The following is a 23700-nucleotide window of genomic DNA, read 5'->3' as shown; positions in this document are numbered from 1 at the left end:
AAAGGAATAGTACACCCAAAACATGATTAGCCTTCATTTTCTACTCACCCCCATGCTGAACAACACTCTGGAGTACTTTTTTGATATCTCAAATGCATCTGGAGATCTGGGAGGCTTCTTGCTGTCTGCTGACATTCAAATAATGGAGGCCTATGGCGCCCGAGGCAGAAAGGTCCATAAAAGTCCACAAAAACGTGTCAATATTCCTCCATACTGCTCGTCCAATGTATTCCAAGTGTCCTGAGTGGGTAGCGTCCATAATTTACTCAAAACGAAGTCATTTAGAATGTTTTTAGAGCATAAACAGTAGTGTATAGGACTTCCTAAAAGCGCGTTCACGAGTCTACGGAAACCGCGGCAGACCACACCGGATGAAAGTGCGCATTCAGCTCAGCAAAGAACTCATGCTCTTCCTCAACACTGAAGTCCTCAGACATTTTTCTTTCGTTGTTTCTTTCTTTGCACAGGTAAACGGCACATTTCTTCTTTTACGCTTGCATTATCGGCAGAGCAGACGCTGAATGCGCACTTTCATCTGGTTTGGTCTGCCGTGGTTTCCGTAGCGTCGTGAACGCGCTTTCAGGAAATCCTATACACTACTGTTTATGCTCTAAAAACATTCTAAATGACTTTGTTTCGAGTAAATTCTGGATGCTACCCACTCAGGACACTTGGAATACATTGGACGAGCAGTATGGAGGAATATTGACACGTTTTTGTGGACTTTTATGGACCTTTCTGCCTCGGGCACCATAGACCTCCATTATTTGAATGTCAGCAGACAGCAAGAAGCCTCCCAGATCTCCAGATGCATTTGAGATATCAAAAAAGTACTCCAGAGTGTTGTTCAGCATGGGGGTGAGTAGAAAATGAAGGCTAATCATGTTTTGGGTGTACTATTCCTTTAAGGAACTCTCACTGTTCCCTGTGGATTATTGCAGCTGATGCTCACATCTGCACCTCCAGTTCTAGTTCGGTACAGCCTCTGGTTACCAGCATCCACAACTCGTTACTTTCAACAAACCTTCAAGACTAGCTCCGTGTGTGTGTGTGTGTGTGTGTGTGTGTGTGTGTGTGTGTGTGTGTGTGTGTGTGTGTGTGTGGTGTGCATTCAGGGTTCATCAAACATCAGAAAAATCCTGACAGTTTTAAAAATGCTTCTTTTACACCTTTACAGGAGTAAAGAGCTTAAGTTGATTCTCTAAACAGTAAGATTTCTTCTTCTGGAGTAATAAACATTAATACTTTTGACACCTCTACTCTCGACACATTTGTTTCTCCTTGAGGCTGTTCAAAGAAAAAGAAAAAGGCCAAATGTTCTTAATTGAAGCCATAACTGTCATGTGCTGTTGGCGAGTTGATCCGATCACAGACATGAAGACAGTATGGCCAAAGGCAAAGTTAATCTGTCACTATTTAAAACAGGAGAAAATAATTATTCACAAAATACTGCAACTAAACGTAATCCCCAATAAAACACAGAGCTTAATAATAACCTCCAGTTTAAGAAACAGGAATTAGAATTTAATTGAACTTTAGTCATACAGGTTTTTAAGCAAACATGTTCATGTGAGCAAATATATTTTATTCCAAAGTAACAAAGAATGTAAAGAAAAATATAATTTTTAGATTTAACATCAGGAGATTTTCTATAAAATAAAATAAATGCTGTCAGTAAATCTGTTCAAACAGCATCCTGCAGGGTTAGTACTCACTTCCTTTACTGCAGCGATGTCAAAGTCAAACAGACCGAGGGCCAAAAAACGAATTTGCTACAAGCCGAGGGCCGGACTGGTTAAATGTTTATTAAAATATGTTGCAATGAACATAGCCTATTGAACCAAGACCTAACACTTAAAAAATATATATAATAATAACAATATTATTGATAAAGTTTTATTATATTATTAAAAAATATGATTGTGTTTTTCTTTTATTTTCTCTTTTGCTTTGCATGTTTGGATTGTTTTGGCTGGGCTGAAGTCGGTTGTCTAAGGAGGCGGTGTGCACTAACTGCGCTGTGCAAATGTTGCGCTCGTGTGTCAGCAGAGGCTGATTGAAGCCATAATTAAAGAAGCCTGGATGGAGGGAGGGAAGGAGCTAATCCTGCAGGTGATAGAGACGGACACGCTGCAGAGCGAGGGACAGGTGGGGTCCGCACGCCAGGCACAGAATACTGGGAGGTGAACAAACGGCACAGTCAGGGCAGAGGTCAGCGCCAGTAAGCAGCGCTCCGACTCGATCAGAGTAACGGTAGGAGTCTTGGTATGGGGATGCTGGTGTTCACCTGCATCTTTCTTTTAACTGGATCGGTCTAAAAAGCGGTCACAATGTTTTCCCGTGGGAATGTAGTGTTGGTGCATGCAACACAACAGCACCAACACTACATTCCCCACAATGCAACGGTAGCCCGCAAAGTCACAGCAGCAAGCACAAGCGGCCGTGACCTGTGGGCCAGGTTCTAATGGTAATTAAATATCATCCAGAGGGCAATGGATAAACTATTCGCGGGCCGGATCAGGCCTGTGGGCCTTGACTTTGACATGTGCTTTACTGCATCTGGTTGTAGGTTATGTTAGAAATGTGTGTTATTCTGCTTTAAGTGTTCTGAAGGCACAGACAGACAAGAGGAAGTGCAGAACTACAGCAGCACAGTCATAGATCAGCAGCTGCAGCAGCATGCTCCAGGTGTAGGCCTGTGAGAGAGAGAAAAAACACCTTATACCAAAACTGCTTTAGCTAAGGAGCAACAATAAAAAGACTGTTTTAGAATATATTGTACATGGTAAATAAAAACCTCTTATAGAGTATAAAGAAAAGAGTAAAATGAAAGGTTAGAAATTTTTCTGATACTGACCGTTAGATTATTCAGAGCACATGACCCATAGAGGTCATTGTACCCACACGACTCTGTTGAATCAAAATTTGATGCAATGTGGAGGTAGTAGCTATAAATGCAGAGGGCCACCAGCGACCCCAGCAGGCCGAGGATGTTACTGCAAGCAAAGCCACGAAGCTGTGGAGAAAACAGCATCAAGCAGTGAGTCTGCTGTCACTATTCAAAGTTAGAAAATATCATAGGCTAAATCAGTACATGCCCATGTATATATATATATATATATATATATATATATATATACGCTACAAACACTGATTGTAACATTTACATAAATGTAAATGTACAGAAATGTAAAACTGATCTATGTAAATTTTTCTTAAAAACAAAGGTATATTTGCCCCTAATTTAAAATACGATAATTAGGTATTAAGCACCTAGAATATGACAGCAGAGGTTTTTTTCTTATTTTAAATGCAAATCATTTTATTCAGTAGAAGGTGATCTCACCTGTCTGCTCTAACCAAGAGAGAACACCAGAGATGGTGATGTGGATTCACCAGTTCATCTCCATGCCCTGTGTGAGTCCATCCTATACAGTCTAATTCACTGGGCAGGTCTTACTCGCCTGCTTCAGTGGGCGGAGCAAACACAGGGCATGGAAATGACCTGGCGAATCCACATCACCATCTCTGGAAAACACTTCTTTAAAGAACAACTGATTTTCTTATATTTAAAGATTCAATCATTTGAATTTATGCAGTAAAAGGATTTGATAGTTTATTTTTCCTTGAAAGAGACAAAAAACTATTGTTAGCAAACAGAGCATGAGCGGTGGAGCGAGCGGAAGAAATATGGTGGAGCGCAGAGCGGTTTTCATTTCAAAGGCAAGTGCGAGGATTTCTCTCCAAGTTTATTTAAATTCATGTTTGACTTAAAAAACCTAGGCCAATGCCTAAGCTGTAGTCTGTGCCTATAATTTGTTATAGTCTATGTTTCAACTTTACAGCGGAATCGACGAGACAAGAGATTGCATATTTTGTGATTAAAAAGTAGGATAAAATATAATAAAAACATACATTAACTATTTTAACAATACAGAGTGGGTTTACACAAAGTTATCTTTGTGGTAAGAGCCTGTTTTTGAAAATGGATCGCATTCATGAATTACACGCTATTATCTCATTTGCAATGGGATTCGAAGTGACCTTTTTTAATGTAGACTAGCAAAATAAATTAATAATGAAATAGTAAACGCGGGGCAACATGACTGGCGCGAGGTGTTACGTTCACAGCTGGGAAACAGTGTGATAATCTAACAGCCAGTTAAATAAGTGTGGAATCATATTTTTCCTTGGCCTTTTTGCGAGATAAAATGTTTAAAAGTTTGCCTTTTCTCTACCTGAATAGGGTGATTATTTAGAAGCCTGAGAAGAAGAAAGTTTCCTCCCTAGTTTAGAAAAGACTGTCCTCACTCTGTTCAAGGTTCTCACATCCTGTTTCTGGTATGGATGGGAAACGGTTGTCTGAAGTATTTATCTGACTAAATTTATGTCCTTGATGAACTGAAGAAACAATGTTCATGCTTGTGGAGTCTCTTTATGAACATCTGAGCATGGAGCAATTTGGCTGGAGTGGCAGGAAAATTAAGGTGAAAGCGGAGCGAATTTTAAGCTAAGCGTCCTGGAGCAACTTTGAGCAGTGGAGCGAATGGGCGAACATCCTCCTGAGCGGGGAGCAGGAACTGAGCGGCGCTCAGCTCCATTCACATGCTCTGCTACCAAATATATTTGAATACAGACAGAAAAAGCTACATTACCAGTAGTTTGTTGGGGTACTTCTTGCTGGCCATTGTAAAGGATCCACCGGCTATAATCTGCAATCCAGACAAAAAATGCTTTTTACCTTCAATGCTACAGATCCAATTGGATCCAAATGACAAACTGAACAGAGCATGTTATGCATTCTATATTGATTAATTCTGTATATACTTCAGTGATGGTACCAAAGTGTTGCTGTATTGTATCTGTAGTTCTATATCAGTTGGTTTTGCAATTGTTTTAGCATCTTTTTCTGCAGGTGATGAAGCAGAACGATGAGTTTTGTCAATATCTCTCTTCTGTCTCCTTTTTCTTTCACCTTTTCTCCATTTTTTCCCCTACTTTTTCAATGTAGTGTCCACAAAACATAAATTCTTCCATATATAAATCATAATAAAACTATTTACATATATAAATCAAGCAGAGCAAAAGCGAAAAGCAGTAATACTCAATTTGAGAGAGTGGAGCAAACCGTAAATTCTGTTGGGATCTTTCTGGCATTAAAGCTACAGTGTGTAATTTTCAGCGACATCTAGCGGTCAGACTGCAGCAACATGAACGTCTCCCCCCCACCGCTTCTCCCCCCCAACAGTACGGCGAGCGTTATGGGACAAAATGTCTTCCACGACGTCCGCATCACCTACCTTCTCAAGTGATGAGGTTTGTTTACATAGATAATTTTACAGATAGTATTTCATTAGTCTGTGTAGGGTATAGATTTCATGTAGACTTAAGATAATAAATATACCCGTTATTTTTTCTACATCGTTGTGACGTTTTGGTGAGCTGCTTTGCACGGTGATATAAACAGAGGAAGTAATTGTAGTCACTAGTTTAACTGCGAGATTGTGTTCGCTGGAAGAATATATATTCCCCGTTTACAGAGTCCAAGTCATGTTTGTGGCACGGGGGTTACAAGGCGAGGAAGAGGGAGAGGAAGAGGGCAGAGAGGCCGGGGTGGGCGTGCAGCTGGGGCCAGGCGAGGGAGAGGTGCCAGCGGGGTGAGAGCAGAGGAGGAAAGGCTTGAAGATCTCCAAAGGAGCCGGAGAGAAGTAACCGAGGTATATATCCAGAAAATTATTTTACAGAAAATTACTGAATCATTACCTGTGAAACGTCAGGGACGTTGCTGAATAAGTATACTGGAGAGTAACAGCATCATCACGCAGCATGTTATTTTTTTAGACAGGTCTGAGCATCCTGTACTCCAAAAACTGCAGTGATATTAGACAATTGTGTGTGTAGGATTAATTACCTGTCCAAGAGAAAACTGGCAACTTGAGCGTCACTTTGAAAACCTTTTTCCTCCATCAGTGACTTCCATCGTGTAAATGCCGTGCCAATGTTGATCCGTGTTTTTTGTCGTTTCTTGTCACGCTTGCGTTTATTCTCGTCGTGTTTCCGCTTCTTGGATGACGGGGGTTCGGTGTCCGCCGCTTTTCGTTGTGATGCAGAGTAGGCATGATCCTCCATTCGTCTGATATTTGGCCACACAGTGCCAAACAGTTTGCAAAGTCACTCACGCCTGCCGCCTTGTTCACCTTTCTTGTTACTGAAGCGCAGTATACCTGCTTCTTCTTCTTCTTTGGTTTCAGGCAGACTAAACGCTTCTCAGGCATAATACTGCCATCTACTGTTCAGTACCGTCTCAGTTCATCTCTCTCAACTTGCCGTAGTTATTTTCGAGCGTAATGGGAGATCTCGCAATCGCTAGTTTGTTGGCTCTGCGCTTGCCGTAGCGCAAAGATGTCTGCCTCCATGGCTGCGAGACCCGCTCCTATGTAATTATAAATAACGAATTCTAAGGCAACGCAAATGTTATGGTTAAATGGCTGAGCTCATAGGTGATGATAAATAACATAGTTATGTATAATATATTAAATTTCTGACTTTATATGCCTGTAATTATTACACACTGTAGCTTTAAGACAACAGTTCTTATTTCCATGTTGCCAGACAGGAAACTATGAAAAATAAATAAAATCCAGCTTCAACTAGAAAACCTCTCAGAGAGCGCAGACCTCTGCAGAGCAGGAAATGTTGCCCCTAATTGTGACTCACACCTATAGCTAAAACTTGCACATGATCTGGATCATTACCAAATTTAAATGATTTTTTCCTTGACATGATGGACCTCTGGTCAAAGATTTCCATAGAATGTGTTAATAAGCTTTTTATTGATCCTGCTAACAAACAAACAACTGTCCCTTTTCATTCTGATGCTGAGGCTGTCAATAGTCACTGCTGCCACCCTGTCGTTTAATGGAGAACTACTTTTTCCACAAAATATCCCTGTCTCACAATGTTAGAGAAACTTTTTTTTTAATCCGCTATCCAGTTGTTAGGGTTATTTTTATTGGTGTGGTGTGAGTCTGTTAAAACGTAATAATATTTGCCTGTTATGCATCTAAACTAATGTTTTCCCAAGTATTCCAACAACAGTTAAAAACAATCCACTGAGCTTTGTTTCCAAGTTTGAAGCATTTAGCTTCCCATTTAGGAATGCTGGCTCAAAGTGACCTGAAAGTAATAGTTTTTTTGCATTGTCAAAAACCTGGTTTTCAAAAACCTACAATGCAGCAGTTGAGTTGATTCCTCCCCGCTATCATCACAACCCCCACCCCCAAAGAGGGGACTAAAACAGCTCGCCTGTTCAGCCAGGCCAACAATTCCCTCTAATGACCCCCCTTTCAGAGGGGTAAACAGGTATTGGGTAATACAGGCTAACAAAGACTCTAAACCACCCCCATTCCTAAGGGGTGGACCCGTTCTTCCAGTTCAATTTGCATGTTTTCTTAGCCCAACCCGGGGTGTTTTTGGTCCTCTCTATAAAGCCTCAAGCTCAACGCTATTTCTGATTTTCTGATTTTTTCCTTTCTTTTTTGGAATAACTGTGACCTGGACGACTGAGAATCTTCACCAGAAAGTTTTCCAAATAGTTTATCTAATTAGGACAGTTCCTCTGTCAGGTTAAAAGATCATCTTCATTTTGTACCTGGCAAAGATTTGGGAATGGAATGAGAGCGGCATCCTTGATTTAAAAAAAAAGTAATATTTTGATGAGGCTGGAGCCATGGATGTCTCCTCATCTGCTAACATGTATGATCTAATGATGTGATGATGTCATGATGTAGCAGACTGGAGTTGCATAAAATGCTTCTATAACTGTGAATCACCCCTTCACAAGAAGTGTGCCGTTTGTTAAGCAGCTGCCTTCTATAACTCTAAGCAACTGTTTTCATGTCTTATGTGTCATGGTTTTGGTTCTGTTTAAGATTTATTTTTTGAGTTTTCACTGGTTTTATTAGTTTACTAGTTATTTTTGATTGTAATTGAGTTTTTAGGTATTTCTTGTTTGCCCTCTTGTGTCAGTCTCCTTTTCCCTAGCTCCCTTCTAGACTCCTCTGTTCACACCTGCTCCCACTCTGTTGATTAGCCTGGTCTTTGTGTCTCTCTCCCATATATGCACCTCCTTCTCAGTCACTGTTGCTGGTTTGTCGTCATTTATTTGCCCTTCTCATTCCTGATTTTTTACTATTTTGTGGATTAAGTGGATTCATGTTTATGGATTTGTGCTTCTGTTGCCACCTTTTAAATAAATCAGCAAGAAAACACCTTCAACTTCAATCTCTGCATTTGGGTCCTCCTTCAAACCTCATCTCAAGCTGACATTATGGTTATTTAATACTTATTCACTATAAAATTAATCTCTTTTAATAACATTTCTGGAGAGAGAAAGCTTCGAGGTGTAAATATAGAGCTTTCTTTTACACATATTATAATCCAAATCATCACCACATGTTATGGATTATTCCTTGGCATGAGGAACACCTCTAAATAAAGATTCCAATGAAATTTCAGGTTATCCTGTACACACAGACAAACTCTTCTAAAACATAACCTCCTTGGTGGAGCTAATAAATCAATACAGATGAATTAGCTAAACTGCTCTACAGGTAAAAGCCATTTTAGAATATTAAATTAGAATATTTTGAAAAACTTGATTTATTTCAGTAATTGCATTCGAAAGGTGTAACTTGTACATTATATTTATTCATTGCACACAGACTGATGCATTCAAATGTTTATTTAATTTAATTTTGATGATTTGAAGTGGCAACAAATTAAAATCCAAAATTCCGTGTGTCACAACATTAGAATATTGAGTAAGGGTTAAATTTTGAAGACACCTGGTGCCACAAACTAATCAGCTGATTAACTCAAAACACCTGCAAAGGGCTTTAAATGGTCTCTCAGTCCAGTTCTGAAGCCTACACAAACATGGGGAAGACTTCAGATTTGACAGCTGTCCAAAAGGCGACCATCGACACATTGCACAAGGAGGGAAAGACACAAAAGGTTATTGCTGAAGAGGCTGGCTGTTCTCAGAGCTCTGTGTCCAAACACATTAATAGAGAGGCAAAGGGAAGGAAGAACTGTGGTCAGAAAAAGTGTACAAGCGATAGGGATCACCGCACCCTAGTCAAGATTGTGAAAAAAACCATTCAAAAATGTGGGCGAGATTCACAAGGAGTGGACAGCTGCTGGAGTCAGTGCTTCAAGATCCACCACCAAGAGACGCTTGAAAGACATGGGTTTCAACTGCCGCATACCTCGTGTCAAGCCACTGTTGACCAAGAAACGGCTCGAAAAGCGTCTCACCTGGGCTAAGGAAAAAAAGAGCTGGACTGCTGCTGAGTGGTCCAAAGCCATGTTTTCTGACCAAAGCAAATTTTGCATTTCCTTTGGAAATCGAGGTCCCAGAGTCTGGAGGAAGACAGGAGAGGCACAGGATCCACGTTGCCTGAAGTCTAGTGTAAAGTTTCCACCATCAGTGATGGTTTGGGGTGCCATGTCATCTGCTGGTGTCGGTCCACTCTGTTTCCCGAGATCCAGGGTCAACGCAGCCGTCTACCAGCAAGTTTTAGAGCACTTCATGCTTCCTGCTGCTGACCTGCTCTATGGCGATGGAGATTTCAGGTTCCAACAGGACTTGGCGCCTGAACACAGCGCAAAATCTACCCGTGCCTGGTTTACGGACCATGGTATTTCTGTTCTAAATTGGCCAGCCAACTCCCCTGACCTTAGTCCCATAGAAAATCTGTGGGGTATTGTGAAAAGGAAAATGCAGAATGCCAGACCCAAAAATGCAGAAGAGTTACTATCAGAACAACCTGGGCTCTCATAACACCTGAGCAGTGCCAGAAACTCATCGACTCCATGCCACGCCGCATTAATGCAGTAATTGAGGCAAAAGGAGCTCCAACCAAGTATTGAGTATTGTACATGCTCATATTTTTCATTTTCATACTTTTCAGTTGGCCAACATTTCTAAAAAAATCCCTTTTTTGTATTAGCCTTAAGTAATATTCTAATTTTGTGACACAAAGAATTTTGGATTTTCATTTGTTGCCACTTCAAATCATCAAAATTAAATGAAATAAACATTTTAATGCATCAGTCTGTGTGCAATGAATAAATATAATGTAGAAGTTACACCTTTTGAATGCAATTACTGAAATAAATCAAGCTTTTCAAAATATTCTAATTTACTGGCTTTTACCTGTATACTGGGCGAAGAGTCATAATTCTATTTTAGATATTGAAGCAGATTTTTTCCCATGATGTACTTACAGTTATTCCCATCACAAGAGGCAAAAGGAAGAAGAACTTGGACATAAGTTTATTAGTCTGGATGAGTGAAGCACACAGCAGCAGCTGGAAAATCCCCATTAGGATGGTCACCACCTGGAGACACACACACCTGACTGAAAACACTCACAGTGCAAAGGACAACTGAACAGCTCTCTGTTAAACTGCAGGAGTTCAATCCTTAATGGCAGGAGTCCATCAGCATCACACAGCTTAATTCAACAAGCACTATCAGACTGAGAACACATTCTTATTGGGTGGTTTTTTTTATCTGCAAACCTCTGATTTTTAAAGTCTCAAAAAAGGGGGAAAGTTTCTAAAAAGACTTATCTCGGTTAAAAATAATTAAAGAAACAGAGACCTTTAGAATGAAGGATGAATAAAAAAACAAAGAAACAAACACCATGTATGGTAAATGAAAAGATGAACTGATAGTGTTGAGATCTCACCGCAGCTGTTTCAATATCCACCCATTTAGGAAGACGAGCCCATCGGCATTCAGCAGGTGATCCTTCTCTCTCAGGCACCATGTTACTGGTTAAAAAAGATTTAATAGGTCAAGACACCATTAAGGATAACTTTGAACTATTGTGCACATCAACAATAACAGTGCTTACGCTTCAAAGATGAGAAAAATAACCCAGAAATAAAATGAAAATGTTTTTTAAAACCTTTGTGTTTTTGCAGTAGATTTGCTGGCTGTTCATCCATAATCTTAATCTGCACCACAGTCTACAGGCGGTTTGTTCTACTGAGAATCAGGAGGATTCAAATGTGAGCCAATAAAATAGCCTTTACACCATCATACAACCACCAGAATAAGAGGAATCCACTTTAATATGTTTATTCAACCTCATAGTTATGAAAGTGAACCACATTGACCCAACGCAGACCACTATCTCCTTCTAAATCATACACACTGAAAAGAAAAGATCTAAAAATGACTAAAAATGTCCTAAATTAAGGTAAATAAGATGATCTGCCAATAAGTAGTCGTACCGTACTTAGATATCCAGATATTTAGATATGCACTTTGAATAAGAGATTACAGTTTTTTTTCTTATTTTATATGTAAAATGTCTTATTCCAAGGACAAAGTGTCTCACCTCCACAAATCAATAAAAATTCACTTTTTTTAAGAAAAATGAAAATGTTTTGCAGTACAACACAATTATTGGTCATGTGAGCATCCAGATCATGTATCTGGGTTTGCAGAATCTTAGTCATTTATAAATCAGAACCCTCACACTTCACAAATGATGAGGTTTACCACGAGGATATTACAATGACTTTGATATAATAATAGAAAGTGTTATATTGGATAGTAGCCAGGACCACAGGTAAGTGGTGAGGATGACAGGTCTGTCACAGCAACAGCAAGGGGAAATGACCACACCATCTCACTACCAACTGGTGCTCCAAGAACAACACCAGTAAGAGCAGGAGGTCATAGTGGATCGCAGGAGGTCTAGGCCAGAGGCCCTGCTCCAGATCAACAGATCCCACCAACACACACTGTTGGTCCATGTTTCACCAGGAAGAAGTTCAGCTGGATTAATCCTGAACAAATACTTATAGTATCCTGTAGCAGCTCAACAGTGACTGTTTATAGGCTGTTCATTATCCTATAGCATCCTGCTCATTTTCAGAACTTCCTAGAGACTTCTATATACCCAGAGAGAGAGCCTGTTTCCCAGCTCTGGTACTTGGTGCGCAAACGGCAAGAGAGTGCTAGGGAGAAAAAATACACTAACAGGCTCCTGAAAAATTATCAAAATTAGAGTGATCATGAAAATGACATATGTCAAACCCAGATGGATAAAGCTTACTACGAGCAACAGCAAAATGGATAAAAATGTCCAACCAACCAAGGGCCAGACTGAGGGACACCACAGAGACAATAACCACTTAGCACAGGAACCAGCAAAAAGTATGACTGCATTAATTCAATTCAATTTATTTATATATCTGATCACAACACAAGTCATCTCAAGGCACTTTACAGTTCAACAGATCATCCAGTCAGATTGACTCTGACTGAAGTTTTCTATCTAATGAAAACCAGTTGATTGCATCGACTCATTGACTCTGCAGCAATCCCTCACACTAAGCATGCTTGGAGAGACAGTGGAGAGGAAAAACTCCCTTTTAACAGGAAGTAACCTCCAGCAGAACCAGGCTCAGTGTGAGCGGCCATCTGCTGAGGCCGACTGGGGTTCAAGGAGACAGAAGCAGACATAGAAAAAGAAGCATAGATACAAAAGGGAACTGACAACCAGCTCCACAAGCGGCCCCGTCCAGGAAACACACAGCCAGGCAGACGAGCTCCGAGCCAGCTCCCATGTCAGAGGATGAAAGCCAGCTCATCCAGTTAGTCAGAGTCAGAGAAACAGGACTACACTAAAAAACAGGCCTAGTTCCAACATCTATAAAAAAAAGTGTTGATGGCAGCAGCACAGCTGATATTTCTCCCCAGGATGGAGCCGCAGCTAAACAGGAACTGATGAGGCAAAGCTACATTAGAGGACAATGTCCCCGGAAATCATCCAGCACAGAATAACTGGTGGCAAAAAATGACATAAAGAAGTTATTTGTAGGAGGTTTAGCATCATATGTTATCTATACAACCAGCACGGATGTTGAGGCTCCACAGTGAAAAAGGGGGAGACACCACCAAGAGCAACAAATGACTCTTGGTGAATGTGAACACCTGGAAGAAGAACCTGATAAAGTGTCCTGATTCTATTTCACAGTAGAATTCAAGCATAAAAACTGCTTTATTAACACGTAAACATAGTGTTTGAATGATGGCAAGAAGTGGCTTCAGTTAAAAGCTGCAGATCCGTTATTTACGCTCCAGCTGATCAGCTGCCGCACGCAGACTGTTTGAACTCATTCTAATCTGTCTGTTTGAATGTTGGATCCAAGGTTTTGAGCCTGACACTTGGAAAAAAAAAAGTTAACAGGTCAAGAAAAAAAGGTAAAAAGCTAATTAAAAAGTTAATAAGCCTATTTAACAATTATATTTAGGTTTATAAACTAAAAAATGTCAATGTCAGGACTCCTGTCTGTATGTTTGTGTTCTGTGTTTGTCTCCCTTCATCCACCAGGAGGCGCCTGGTTCTGGTCCGCCTCCTCACACACCTGCTGATGGTTTCCTCATTAAGGGGGTGCTCTTAAGCAGCTGATTGCCACTACCTCGATGCTAGAGAGTTTGCCAGTTTTGGGTACTCAAGCCAAGCTGAGTTTAGCTGAGTCAAACTGAGTTCTTGTCCACTTGAGTTTTAACATTGTTTGTCTTTTGCCTCTCAGCAGGAAGTCATCCTGCAAACTGGATTTTTTGGACCTTCACTCCCTGGAAGGATCAACTGAGCTTCAAACTGAGCTGGGGTTCAAACAGGAGGTTTGGACCCACTTTCCCCAAGAGATCATTTGAGCTTCACACTAAGAAAGGGATTCATCTCCACTATGACCCATTCAAGTACTGCAGGAAATCTGAGTGGCAGTCAGCTTCTCCGTTCACCTACAAACAAGTGCATTCTGGGTAAACCCTGTTTCGCCCTCCACCGAATCAGACAAACACTGAAACTACAGCATACAGACTGGAGTCAAAGATTCAACAACTTCTCTGGAAACATGAGTCAGCAACCAAATCCTCTTCTCCAAGTTCACAAATCAAATTTCCCACTGAGCCTGAACTCGCTGTGTCTTCCTCTCGCTTTTCAGTTCCGGTTGAGCAGTGTTCTGAGCAACACTTCTCTCTGCATGATCTCTTCAATAAAACCTGTTAAACCTTTTCTCCTGGTCTCCCTGTTTGGTCTTCTGCATTTGGGTCTGAACTTTAGTAAACTCATGACACTCAGTGCCAGTATCAGCATTAATGCCTCTAAGGTTATGATGGACCAAAAAAAATTTCTTTCACTCCGAGTATTTTTATGAATTTCTTATAGAATCACTTTTGTTATTTTTCTTAACATATTTGGGCAAGTTGGCGTTTCTTGTTATTACACTGTCCTAAATGTTTGCCATCAAAATATCCATATCTTTTGAATGTAACAAAGGTAATAAGGTCTTGTCCTGGATTCCAATGACACTATTGGCTTGAAATTTGGATTTTCAAAGGATTTAACTGAGTGCTCTAGAAAGGGTTAATGAATAAATGATGTAAATAATTATAAATAAATAAATAAATAATTAAACCTGCTAGCATAAAAATCATGCTTCACAACAAAGGAAACAACTACAAACTAAATGTTTGCAGATGGTGGTACACAGAGCTGTTTTATCAGTTATAATTATACATCTGAGAACAAAGAGGAATGAACTGCCGTCTCTCTGAGCTATGGAAGCCCAAAGAGAGGATTAGTTTCAGAAAAATAGCCGAGATTTTCCAAAAATTTGCAAAAACAAATTGAATTAATCTCTCAGCCCTTTTAAAAAAGAACTGAAAGTGTTTATCACATGTTAGTGAACGAGAACGGTTTGCAACATCCCTCTCTGGAAATGAAGGAATGCTGATGTTGGGTAACAGGCAGATGTGTGTGTATGTATGTGTATGTGAGGGATTTTTTACACAAGTAAAAAATTGCCAAGTTCATGACAAGAATAGACCTGGACTAACCAGGAACATTATGTTCTAGTAGCTCAGACAGAGCAAACATCCGCTCCTGTTCCTTCTAAGCTTCCCATGTTTGCGGCAAATGGCTGCTCAGTTACTATAGAACTGTCTATGCCAACTTATTTTTGTTCTGATCTTATTTTCAGCAACAGAAAGTGAATCTGAAGTTTTATCTTTCCAAGGAACCAGAATTCAAACTTGTTTTTATAGCCATGTTCTATGATGCTCTTCAACCATCTACTGTTTTTTTTCTTTTATCCTCTTTATGAGATCTATGCAACACTTTAAAGGAAAACGTTAACAAATCCGCTGGATGATTTAGACCATGTTCCTCTCTGCTTGTTTCCTGTCTCTTCCTTTGCTGGTATGTAAAAGTGAAACCTGATGCTGACAAGCCTCCGAGAACCATGAGGAATTTTAGGGCCCCAGAGAATGAGCTGGGAACCATTAAATCAGATGATGCAACGGAAATGTTCGAATTGTTTCTTTACAATTAAAGCAATTTGCTATGATTTGCCTTTTCCACACTTTAATATGTGATAAACTAATTATAAAATCTGTTGATATGTAGCACATTAAAAAGGCATTAATATATTGATGTTTGCCCTTATACATCCAGCATCTCTTAGCTGTTGTTAACCATCTAAAAGGTTTTATTAAATAATTATCTAGTCTTTCCTTTGACTCGGACCACCCTCCTCTCAGCCTGATCGTTTAGTGGTGGGGATGGTATGTTTATGGAGGTGTTCTGTTTTAGTTTTGTATTGCCTTAATGTTCTCAATGCCATGCCAGTAAGTGGAAGTCATAACTGGTTGGTTTGAGATGTTCCCACCGTCTCTCCATGTCCAGATGATGGACTGAAGTCTGAAAACTTGTTTTCCCTGCTTTAAACTTCACAGCTGCCTCTCTGACCTGTCTGCTCTGTTCCTCAGTCTTCCTGAATCTGTTTGCTCTTTAATGTTCTCTACAAAATCTCTGAGACTAGAAACAGAACACCTTGGCTGTTTTGATCACAATCTTTCCTTTATCTTTATATCCATTGGAGTTAAATATTTTCTGATGGATTTTTAAGACTGGCTTCCTGTAGTTTCTACCAAAATGTCGTAAAAAAAAAATGCATATCTGTTTATATACTCACTAAGGATCACTGTAAGTGGCATCAGATGTGAACGCTGAGGCCACACACCAGTATCATCATAGAAATTTACATGGTTTTGTTGGGAGCTGGAGAAGTTCCACCTTTCTCCAGCAGAGTCCGCCATGGATCCTTCTGAGTGAGCCTCCTGCACAGCTGCAGCCCATCAGATCATCAGAGGATCCACTATATAAGCTGTCTTCAGACCTTGCCTCAACGCCGCAGTGTTGATCCAGTTGGTCAGCACCTAAGCCTAGACTCTCAGTGAATCTTTGTGACTTTGAATCCAGCCTGGATTCTAACCATTGTCTCTGTCTTCCAGGAAACCAGTTTCTCCTCTGTGGAGCTCAGGAAGAGCTAACCTGCCGAGCCGACCCTCAGAGCCAAACCTGAAGAACCTCAGTGAACTTCCATGCAGCTCAGGACTAAGAGCTGGAAGACCCAAAGCCAAGGTCTGCTCAAAACTAGAAGTGAGACGCTGAAGCAGCAAACGGACTCTACTGATCAACTCCTCTCCAGATCCAACAGTGACCCTCCCAAAGCTAACCACAAGAACCCTCAAGGTACAATCAGTAACTATCAAGAAAGCAAGCTCCAACGTGCAACACTAACTGAACTGTCTCTCACGCAGACTCCGGTGAACCAGTATACAGGCCCGAACCAGAACCAGTATAATCAGTGTGCTTGTGACCAAATAAACTTGTTGAACTTTTATTCCTGTGTCCGTCAGTGGTGTTCTGCATAATTGGGTCACTCTTAGAGTACCCATCATGACAGGTTTATTAAAAGAATAAAAGGTTGAAGCAGCTATTTCCATAAGTTGACTTCTAATTGAAATGATAGCCCACTTAATATGAAAAAAAAACAAAACAAAGTCAGTATGAGGTTCCTAATCAGGGAGAAATTAGACAGTACTGTCATGATCTCAGGCCCGGTAGCTGCATCTTATCCACCTGCTCCCTCTGCTATAGATACTGTTCAGCCCAGCTATCGGGCCAGATCATTATTCTTTAGAACTCTTTGTTTATTTGTGTATTCTTAGTTCAGTTTGTGTTATGTTTTCCTGTCAGTTATTCATGTTTGTTTCATGAGTTTTAGTTAATTTCCTGGTTCATGTTCCCGTCCCCGGATGCCAGTGTTTTGTTGTTTGTCTCCTGATCGTGTCCCTGCTTTTCCCCACTGAGCCCTCAGGGTTTTGGCTCGGGGAAGGTCAGTTTTAATTCCCATAAGCCTGGCTCCAAGGTGGAGACCAGTTTAAAGTTCTTCAGTAATTCCGGTAACATGTCTTGTTCCTCAACCACTGAGCCTGCCTGTCTCCATCTGAGCGTGTCTGAACTTGCTGCTGGAATCATAGAACTCAGATCCTGCCTCAACACTCTTAGAATTCCTGGAACCCTGGATCTGTCTGTTCCCGTTCCTGGCTACGGACTCCTGGATCTCCGAGCTGTCTGGTATTGAACTGTTTCTTTCAACTGTTTCTTTCACCTGAAGCTCTCTCTGCTTTTTCTCATAGTAGCTTCATCTGGTCTGTTCCTGTTTGGCTGTGACTCCATCCTGGAGAGAAATATCAGCTCTACTGCTGCCATCAACAACTTTGTTTATAGTTGTTGAAGATCTGCCTGTTTTTCAGTGTATTCCTGTTTCTCTGACTGTGACTAACTGGATGTGCTCTCTTCATCCTCTGGCTCTGAGCTTGTCTGCCTGGCTGTGTGTTTCCTGGACAGGGCCGCCTTTTACAGTTGCCTTTTGTATCTCTGCTTCTATTTGTGTCTCTGCTTCTGTCTCCTTGAACCCCAGTCGGCCTCAGCAGATGGCCGCTCACACTGAGCCTGGTTCTGCTGGAGGTTTCTTTCTGTTAAAGGGAGTACTGAGTTTTTCCTCTCCACTGTCAATACAAGCATGCTTGGTGTGAGGGATTGCCTTCTAGTCAATGAGTCGATGCAATCAACTGGTTTTTCTTAGAAAACTTTGAATCAATCTGACTGGATGATCTGGTGAACTGTAAAGTGCCTTGAGATGACATGTGTTGTGGATTGGCGCTATAGAAATAAACTGAATTGAATACATAGGTAATACCACAACCCTAAAACACTTTTTTATTTGAAAGAAGAAACTGAAAGGATACTCCGTTGTCTAAATCCCTTTACTTTTGCTTCCGCTCTTGATTGTGGCAATGCGTATGCACAGACTGATAGTATGCTGCAGGTTGCCATTAAACAATGCTATGGTAGGGTTTCTGACAGTGGTGTTTGGGGTGGTGGAGCGGGCAGGCAATTCTTCCTGGTGTGGCTGCTGTTCACCAATGCCCACAGCGATGGATCCATCTGCTGTCAGGAGGCTGACCTGGACCACATACTGCTTGGCGAGTTGTGCTTTACTAATGTTCAGACATTCTGAAGGCTGTGCAGAGAAGTGGACGCTCTGGAAAAGTGTCAATTTTTTCCATGCCAAAAAATTATAAACAATGCTGTTTTTTTTTTTACATCTATATTTTTCAAGTTTTTTTATATAATAAATGATAATACTAAGACACAATCTTGTGAATTTTGTTAGTTTTTGGTTAACCGTTTCAGATCCACTTTACACCAGTAACTGAAAGTGATCACAGACAGGAAATCCTCATTAACCCCTTAGTAAAACACAGTAGGGGGTCATGTTACTGTGTGCCCTCCATCCTTTCTTACTGTTCCTACGCTATTTTGCAAAAATAGACTCACCAGAAAAATGAACCATGATGTAGAGACATTCCTGGAATCCCAGCTTTAAATAAGGGAATGACTGATTCAATATGAACCATTGTCAGTTTCTGATTATCCAAAATGTTTAAATCCCATACTTAATATTCCAACTTCTTCACTTAAGGGTTTAGAGGGGGAAATTTATTTTTGCAAGCAGTGTTCAATAACCCAAAAATCAATCAGGTCTTAACATGTGCACTACAGAAGCATTCTGAAAATGAGTACAATTTTTTTAATAAGTGCACTTAATTTGTACAGGAAAATAAAATGATCTGCCAATGTAATTAGCACTTTTACCATTAAAATAATATAATTAGACATTATCTTATCACTATTATAATTTTTTTTATAGTTCTTTTTTTAAGGCTGCCAGCTGATGTGCATCCTCAGGGGAGCAGTGTGAGGTTAAGGGTCTGGCTCAAGGACCCTGAGTGGCAACCTGTGAGGCTCAAACTCAGAACCTCAGGATTCTGAGCTCTATGCACTAATCCCTGGGTCACCACCTCCTCCTGTTCCCCAAGGGGGTGGGTTAAATGCAAAGGTACATTTTAGAGGGGAGTGGCGGCCCAGTGCTTAGGACATAGGGCTTGGAATCCTGAGGTTGTGAGTTTTAAACCCACTCCCACTGCGGATCTCTGAGCAAAGACCCTTAAACCCACATTGCTCCCCAGGGGCCACACTATGGCAGCCCACTGCTCCCCAAGGGGATGGGTTAAATGCAGAGGTACATTTCTCCAATGTGAGATCAATAAAGTAAAAACATTATTATACACTTGAAATAAGTGACTGCAGATGTTTCTTTATTATTTTAAATGTAAATTGTCATCGGCGTCGCCAGACCCCATTTACTGTGGCACATGCCCCAGTATAAATGAGCTGTGCCCCAGTATAAATCTCATGAATATTTGCAACAGTATTACATTTTTTTTAATGCATCAACTTAGATAATTCCAACAGGAGGAGACGTATATTTCTACTCAAATGCGCAGCAAGTGTGTTGTTAACTCCAAATTGAGGATGTATTAGCGCCCCCACGTCAGCGCATGTCACTGCATGAACTGCCGGTAAATTAACGCGCTGCTCTCAACTGAGTTGGATGGGACACTGTGCGGCCGCAACGCATTTTTAGTTCTGGTAACGTTTCTTACCTGTCAATTTTATTATTTTCCCAGTGAAACCACATGATTTATAGGCTACTAACTGAAAATTACTGCACTGGTTTGTAGATGGATATCAGGAAACTCCTCACACGAAGCAGAGACAGGGAAGCAGTAAAACAAGATGGGAGAGAGGGAGGTAAGGTCCCGTGATGAATTAGTGATTTAAGCTAACTAGTTACATTAGGAACGTTATAAGCAATATGATTGATATTTACATAATTATAGATTTACGTTTTTAATGTTTGCTGTAGAGAATGAGAATGAAGGTGCTGGAGTAGGAAAGGGAGGAGGAGGCGAGACTGACAGGCAAGAGACAGGAGAGACAGGACCATGAAGGTGATGAGGGAGCAACAACCAGCTTCCACAAACAAGAAGGGGACATTAGTGATTTAGGGGGAAACATGATGGTCCTAAACAAGTGAAGTTGTCCCACTATCCCCAGGACAAATTTGGAGTAAAAAAACGTTCATTTAATTCAAAATGGTTTGAGCTTTTCCTGGTTGAAAAGGAAAGCCTTGTCATCAAGGATATGCAGTGTGTTTTCAACTTGCTTGATAACATCATGTTCGCCACACTAACGCAGTTCATCCAGATCTCCCTCACAATCCCAGTCTACAGCTGGAGTTGTGAAAGGTCATTCAGTGTGTTGAGAAGGATCCACACTTGGCTGAGGTGCACAATGGAACAAGACAGGCTCCATCATCCTGCTATTTTATCAGTTGAAAAGGAAGAACTTTCTAAGCTGAGTCACAGTCAAGTGATTGACCGCTTTGCAAAAATGAAAAATAGGAGGTACACTTAAATGCTCAAAAAATAAAAGAAAAACTTAGTTCAGGTTGAGGTAAACTTTCCCCTGAACTAAAACCCTGAAACCTAGGAATTAATGATTACTTAAGAATGTGTATAAGGAAACTTTTTATTTGTCAAAGTTGGTGATGTCTTATTTTTTATAGCTGCAATGTTGAAAATGTTCATGTTTGTTAAAACAAATATGCTCTTACACTTAGTAATATCTCAACTAGTAATTTTGGTAGGAATGTATCAGGGTGGGGCAGTGTGCTTGTCTGTATTAGTGTATGGAAGGAGGGGCATACGCAGTAGGGGGCCAGTGCCCCAGTAAAGCTTTGTGCCTAGCAACGCCCCTGTAAATTGTCTTATTCCATTGGCAGTGTCTCAACTCAAGAAAAAAATCACTTATTTTAGAAAGAATTGACTTAGACTTTCATATTTTGCATATATTTAGGTAGACAATCTGTTTTTGTTCTCAGGTTTAAATGTGTAGATTTCCAACTGAACATCTTTGCAGGACAAACACTTGACTGCAGAAAAGAAAGCTTCTCCAAATGAACATTTAGGAGGGTTCGCTTCAACAGCCAGAGCAAATGCAACTGCAAAAACTAAACAGACCGTCTGACAGATGAGCAGTCAGTAAACAACCGTACAGGCTGTAGCTGTGAGGAAAGCCTGCAGCTGCAGCTCTCCATGTTCGCACTTTTCATCTCAACATCGTGCGTAAAACCAACCACTTTACCATCACGCATACATACCTATACGGCGGGTTTATAACCTGCGGACTGGTGACGCACCGAACCAAAACGACCCGGAACCCTGGATCCAAACCGAACCGTTCACCGTGGAAAAACAATAATGTGAGGAAAGCAGGAAGCTGGCAGAGAAGGAGGGGGAGCTTTACTGGCCTCTTCACAGACAGCCAGACAGCCCCTCTTCCGATAAACAGCCTCAAACGCTCAAACTGAAAGCACAAATATCTCTCCATAAAATAAATCTCCATAGCGATAAACAGCCACATCCAGGGCTGCCTGAAAGGCAGGGGCGCATAGGAGGGTCCGGTCACACTGACTGCTGTTTCTCCAACGAAAGGTAGGATATTCAACATTCTGGGTTTTCTGAAGCAGAGCTGCAAAGATCCATGTCAAGAAAAACTCCGGAATCTGCTCTTTGGTTTGATTATCTGAGCTTTAAGCAGCGGAGCAGAGTTCTGTAGTGCCCATGAGCAAACAGGCCAGACTTACTCTGCCTTTATATTCTCTGGTTTACGATTCCAGTTCTGCAGGACAAATATAGACCAAGTTTATCAAACATTATGTTTTTAGTTATAGTTAAAGTGCTGTGTGACGTTGGGGGGTAAAAGGCTAATTTCCTTCACTAAAGCTGGATTTTTACACTCAGATTTGCATTTTAAAGTGGATTCTAGAGCTTTAAAAGGCTTCTTCAATCGGTCCATTCCTCTTAGCAGAACTGGTTCAGGGTTGTAAGGCATCCTGACACTTTGTTCTATTTTACTGTAACCGGCTGCTTCCTCAGAAACACTAAAGTTCTGATCTTCAGAGCGTTTGCACATGTTGAAACAAGTGCAAACTTCTTTGCACAGAAGGAGCAGATCTTAAATGAACGCCCAAAAAGATTTTTGCTTTCAATTCATCTGACAAGATTGTTTTTTTCCTTTTTTTTCGCACATGTATTCATTATAGAGATCATGTTCTAATGATAAAGCACATTTCTGAAATCCAATCTGGGGACATTTCCAGCTCGTAGACAGAGATAGATACATATATAATCAAAATGAAAATAGGAAACTGGGACAGTGATGCTTTCATTCATTTTAACATATTTATTAATATGTAAACAAAAATTAAGTGTAAAATCCAGGAATGTGCCTCTCCTATTCCCTAATTTAATAAAATTAAACAATCAATCGATAGTGTTTATTAGTGCCATCTGGTCATTCAGTCTTCTCTGTCTTCTTCCCTCTTCATCTTCTTTTCTTTCTACCTGTCGTCTGCGTCATGATTTTACAAAAGTTCAGACCCAAATGCAGAAGACCAAACAGGGAGACCAGGAGAAAAGGTTTAACAGGTTTTATTGAAGAGATAATGCAGAGAGAAGTGTTGCTCTGAACACTGCTCAACCGGAACTGAAAAGCGAGAGGAAGACACAGCGATTAGTTCAGGCTCAGTGGGAAGTTTAGTTCGAGAACTTGGAGAAGAGGATCTGGTTTCTTACTCACGTTTCCAGAAGAGTTGTTGAATCTTTTACTCCAGTCTGTATGCTGTAGTTCCAGTGTTTGTCTGATTCGGTGGAGGGCGGAACAGAGTTTACCCAGAATGCAGTTGTTTGTAGGTTAACGGAGAAACTGACTGCCACTCAGATTTCCTGCGGTACTTGAACGGGTCGTAGTGGAGATGAATCCCTTTCTTAGTGTGAAGCTCAAATGATCTCTTGGGGAAAGTGGGTCCAAACCTCCTGTTTGTAACCCCACCTCAGCTTGAAGCTCTGTTGATCCTTCCAGGGGAGAAGGTCCGAAAAAAATCTATTTTGCAGGATGACTTCCTGCCGAGAGGCAAAGACAAAAACAAAGTTAAAGCTCAGGTTGACTAGAACTCAGTTTGACTCAGCAAAACTCAGCTTGTCTTGAGTACCCTTAAACTGGCAAACACCGTTAACGAGGAAACCATCAGCAGGTGTGTGAGGAGGCGGACCAGAACCAGGCGCCTCCTGGTGGAGGAAGGGAGACAAACACAGAAAACACAAAGACAGGACTCCTGACAGTCTGCCTGCTCTCTTTTTTCCTCTTCTAGTAGATTTTTCTTACTTCTCTTCCACTGATCCATCAGTGTTCCTATTTTCACTCTCCACTCTCATTCAGTCTTCTTTCTAGTCTTCTAAACTTCTTCCTCTCCCATCAATCTTACACTAATCTAAAACAGGGACATAGTCAA

General features: G+C 40.8%; 2 protein-coding genes across 5 annotated transcripts in view; one reads left to right on the top strand and one right to left on the bottom strand.

Annotated features, from left to right (window-relative positions):
- Positions 1-1502: 1502 nt before the first annotated feature.
- Positions 1503-21941, bottom strand: si:dkey-9i23.16 (uncharacterized protein LOC571915 homolog). The gene is made up of 6 exons (XM_038269657.1): positions 21508-21941; positions 10758-10842; positions 10291-10404; positions 4656-4712; positions 2858-3016; positions 1503-2696 (listed from the first exon to the last, which is right to left on the bottom strand). The coding sequence occupies exons 1-6, from the start codon at positions 21855-21857 to the stop codon at positions 2589-2591; spliced, it is 873 nt and encodes a 290-aa protein (XP_038125585.1). The 5' UTR covers positions 21858-21941; the 3' UTR covers positions 1503-2588.
- The window catches only part of tmem176 (transmembrane protein 176), a 15239-nt gene continuing 12973 nt past the window's right edge, over positions 21435-23700 (top strand). For 3 of the 4 annotated variants that reach the window (XR_005279317.1, XR_005279318.1, XM_038269658.1), the window contains exon 1: positions 21440-21841. The gene's annotated coding sequence lies outside the window, so the exon portion shown is untranslated. Of the gene's footprint in view, positions 21842-23700 lie in introns of all 4 variants that reach the window. The other variant, XM_038269659.1, reaches the window with a different exon arrangement.

This window comes from Cyprinodon tularosa, unplaced genomic scaffold (genome assembly GCF_016077235.1).
Source record: "Cyprinodon tularosa strain WSP-4 unplaced genomic scaffold, ASM1607723v1 ctg733, whole genome shotgun sequence".
NCBI classification, from domain to species: Eukaryota; Metazoa; Chordata; class Actinopteri; order Cyprinodontiformes; family Cyprinodontidae; genus Cyprinodon; species Cyprinodon tularosa.
Note: the sequence above shows the minus strand (reverse complement) of the source record. Positions and strands in the feature narration are given on the sequence as shown.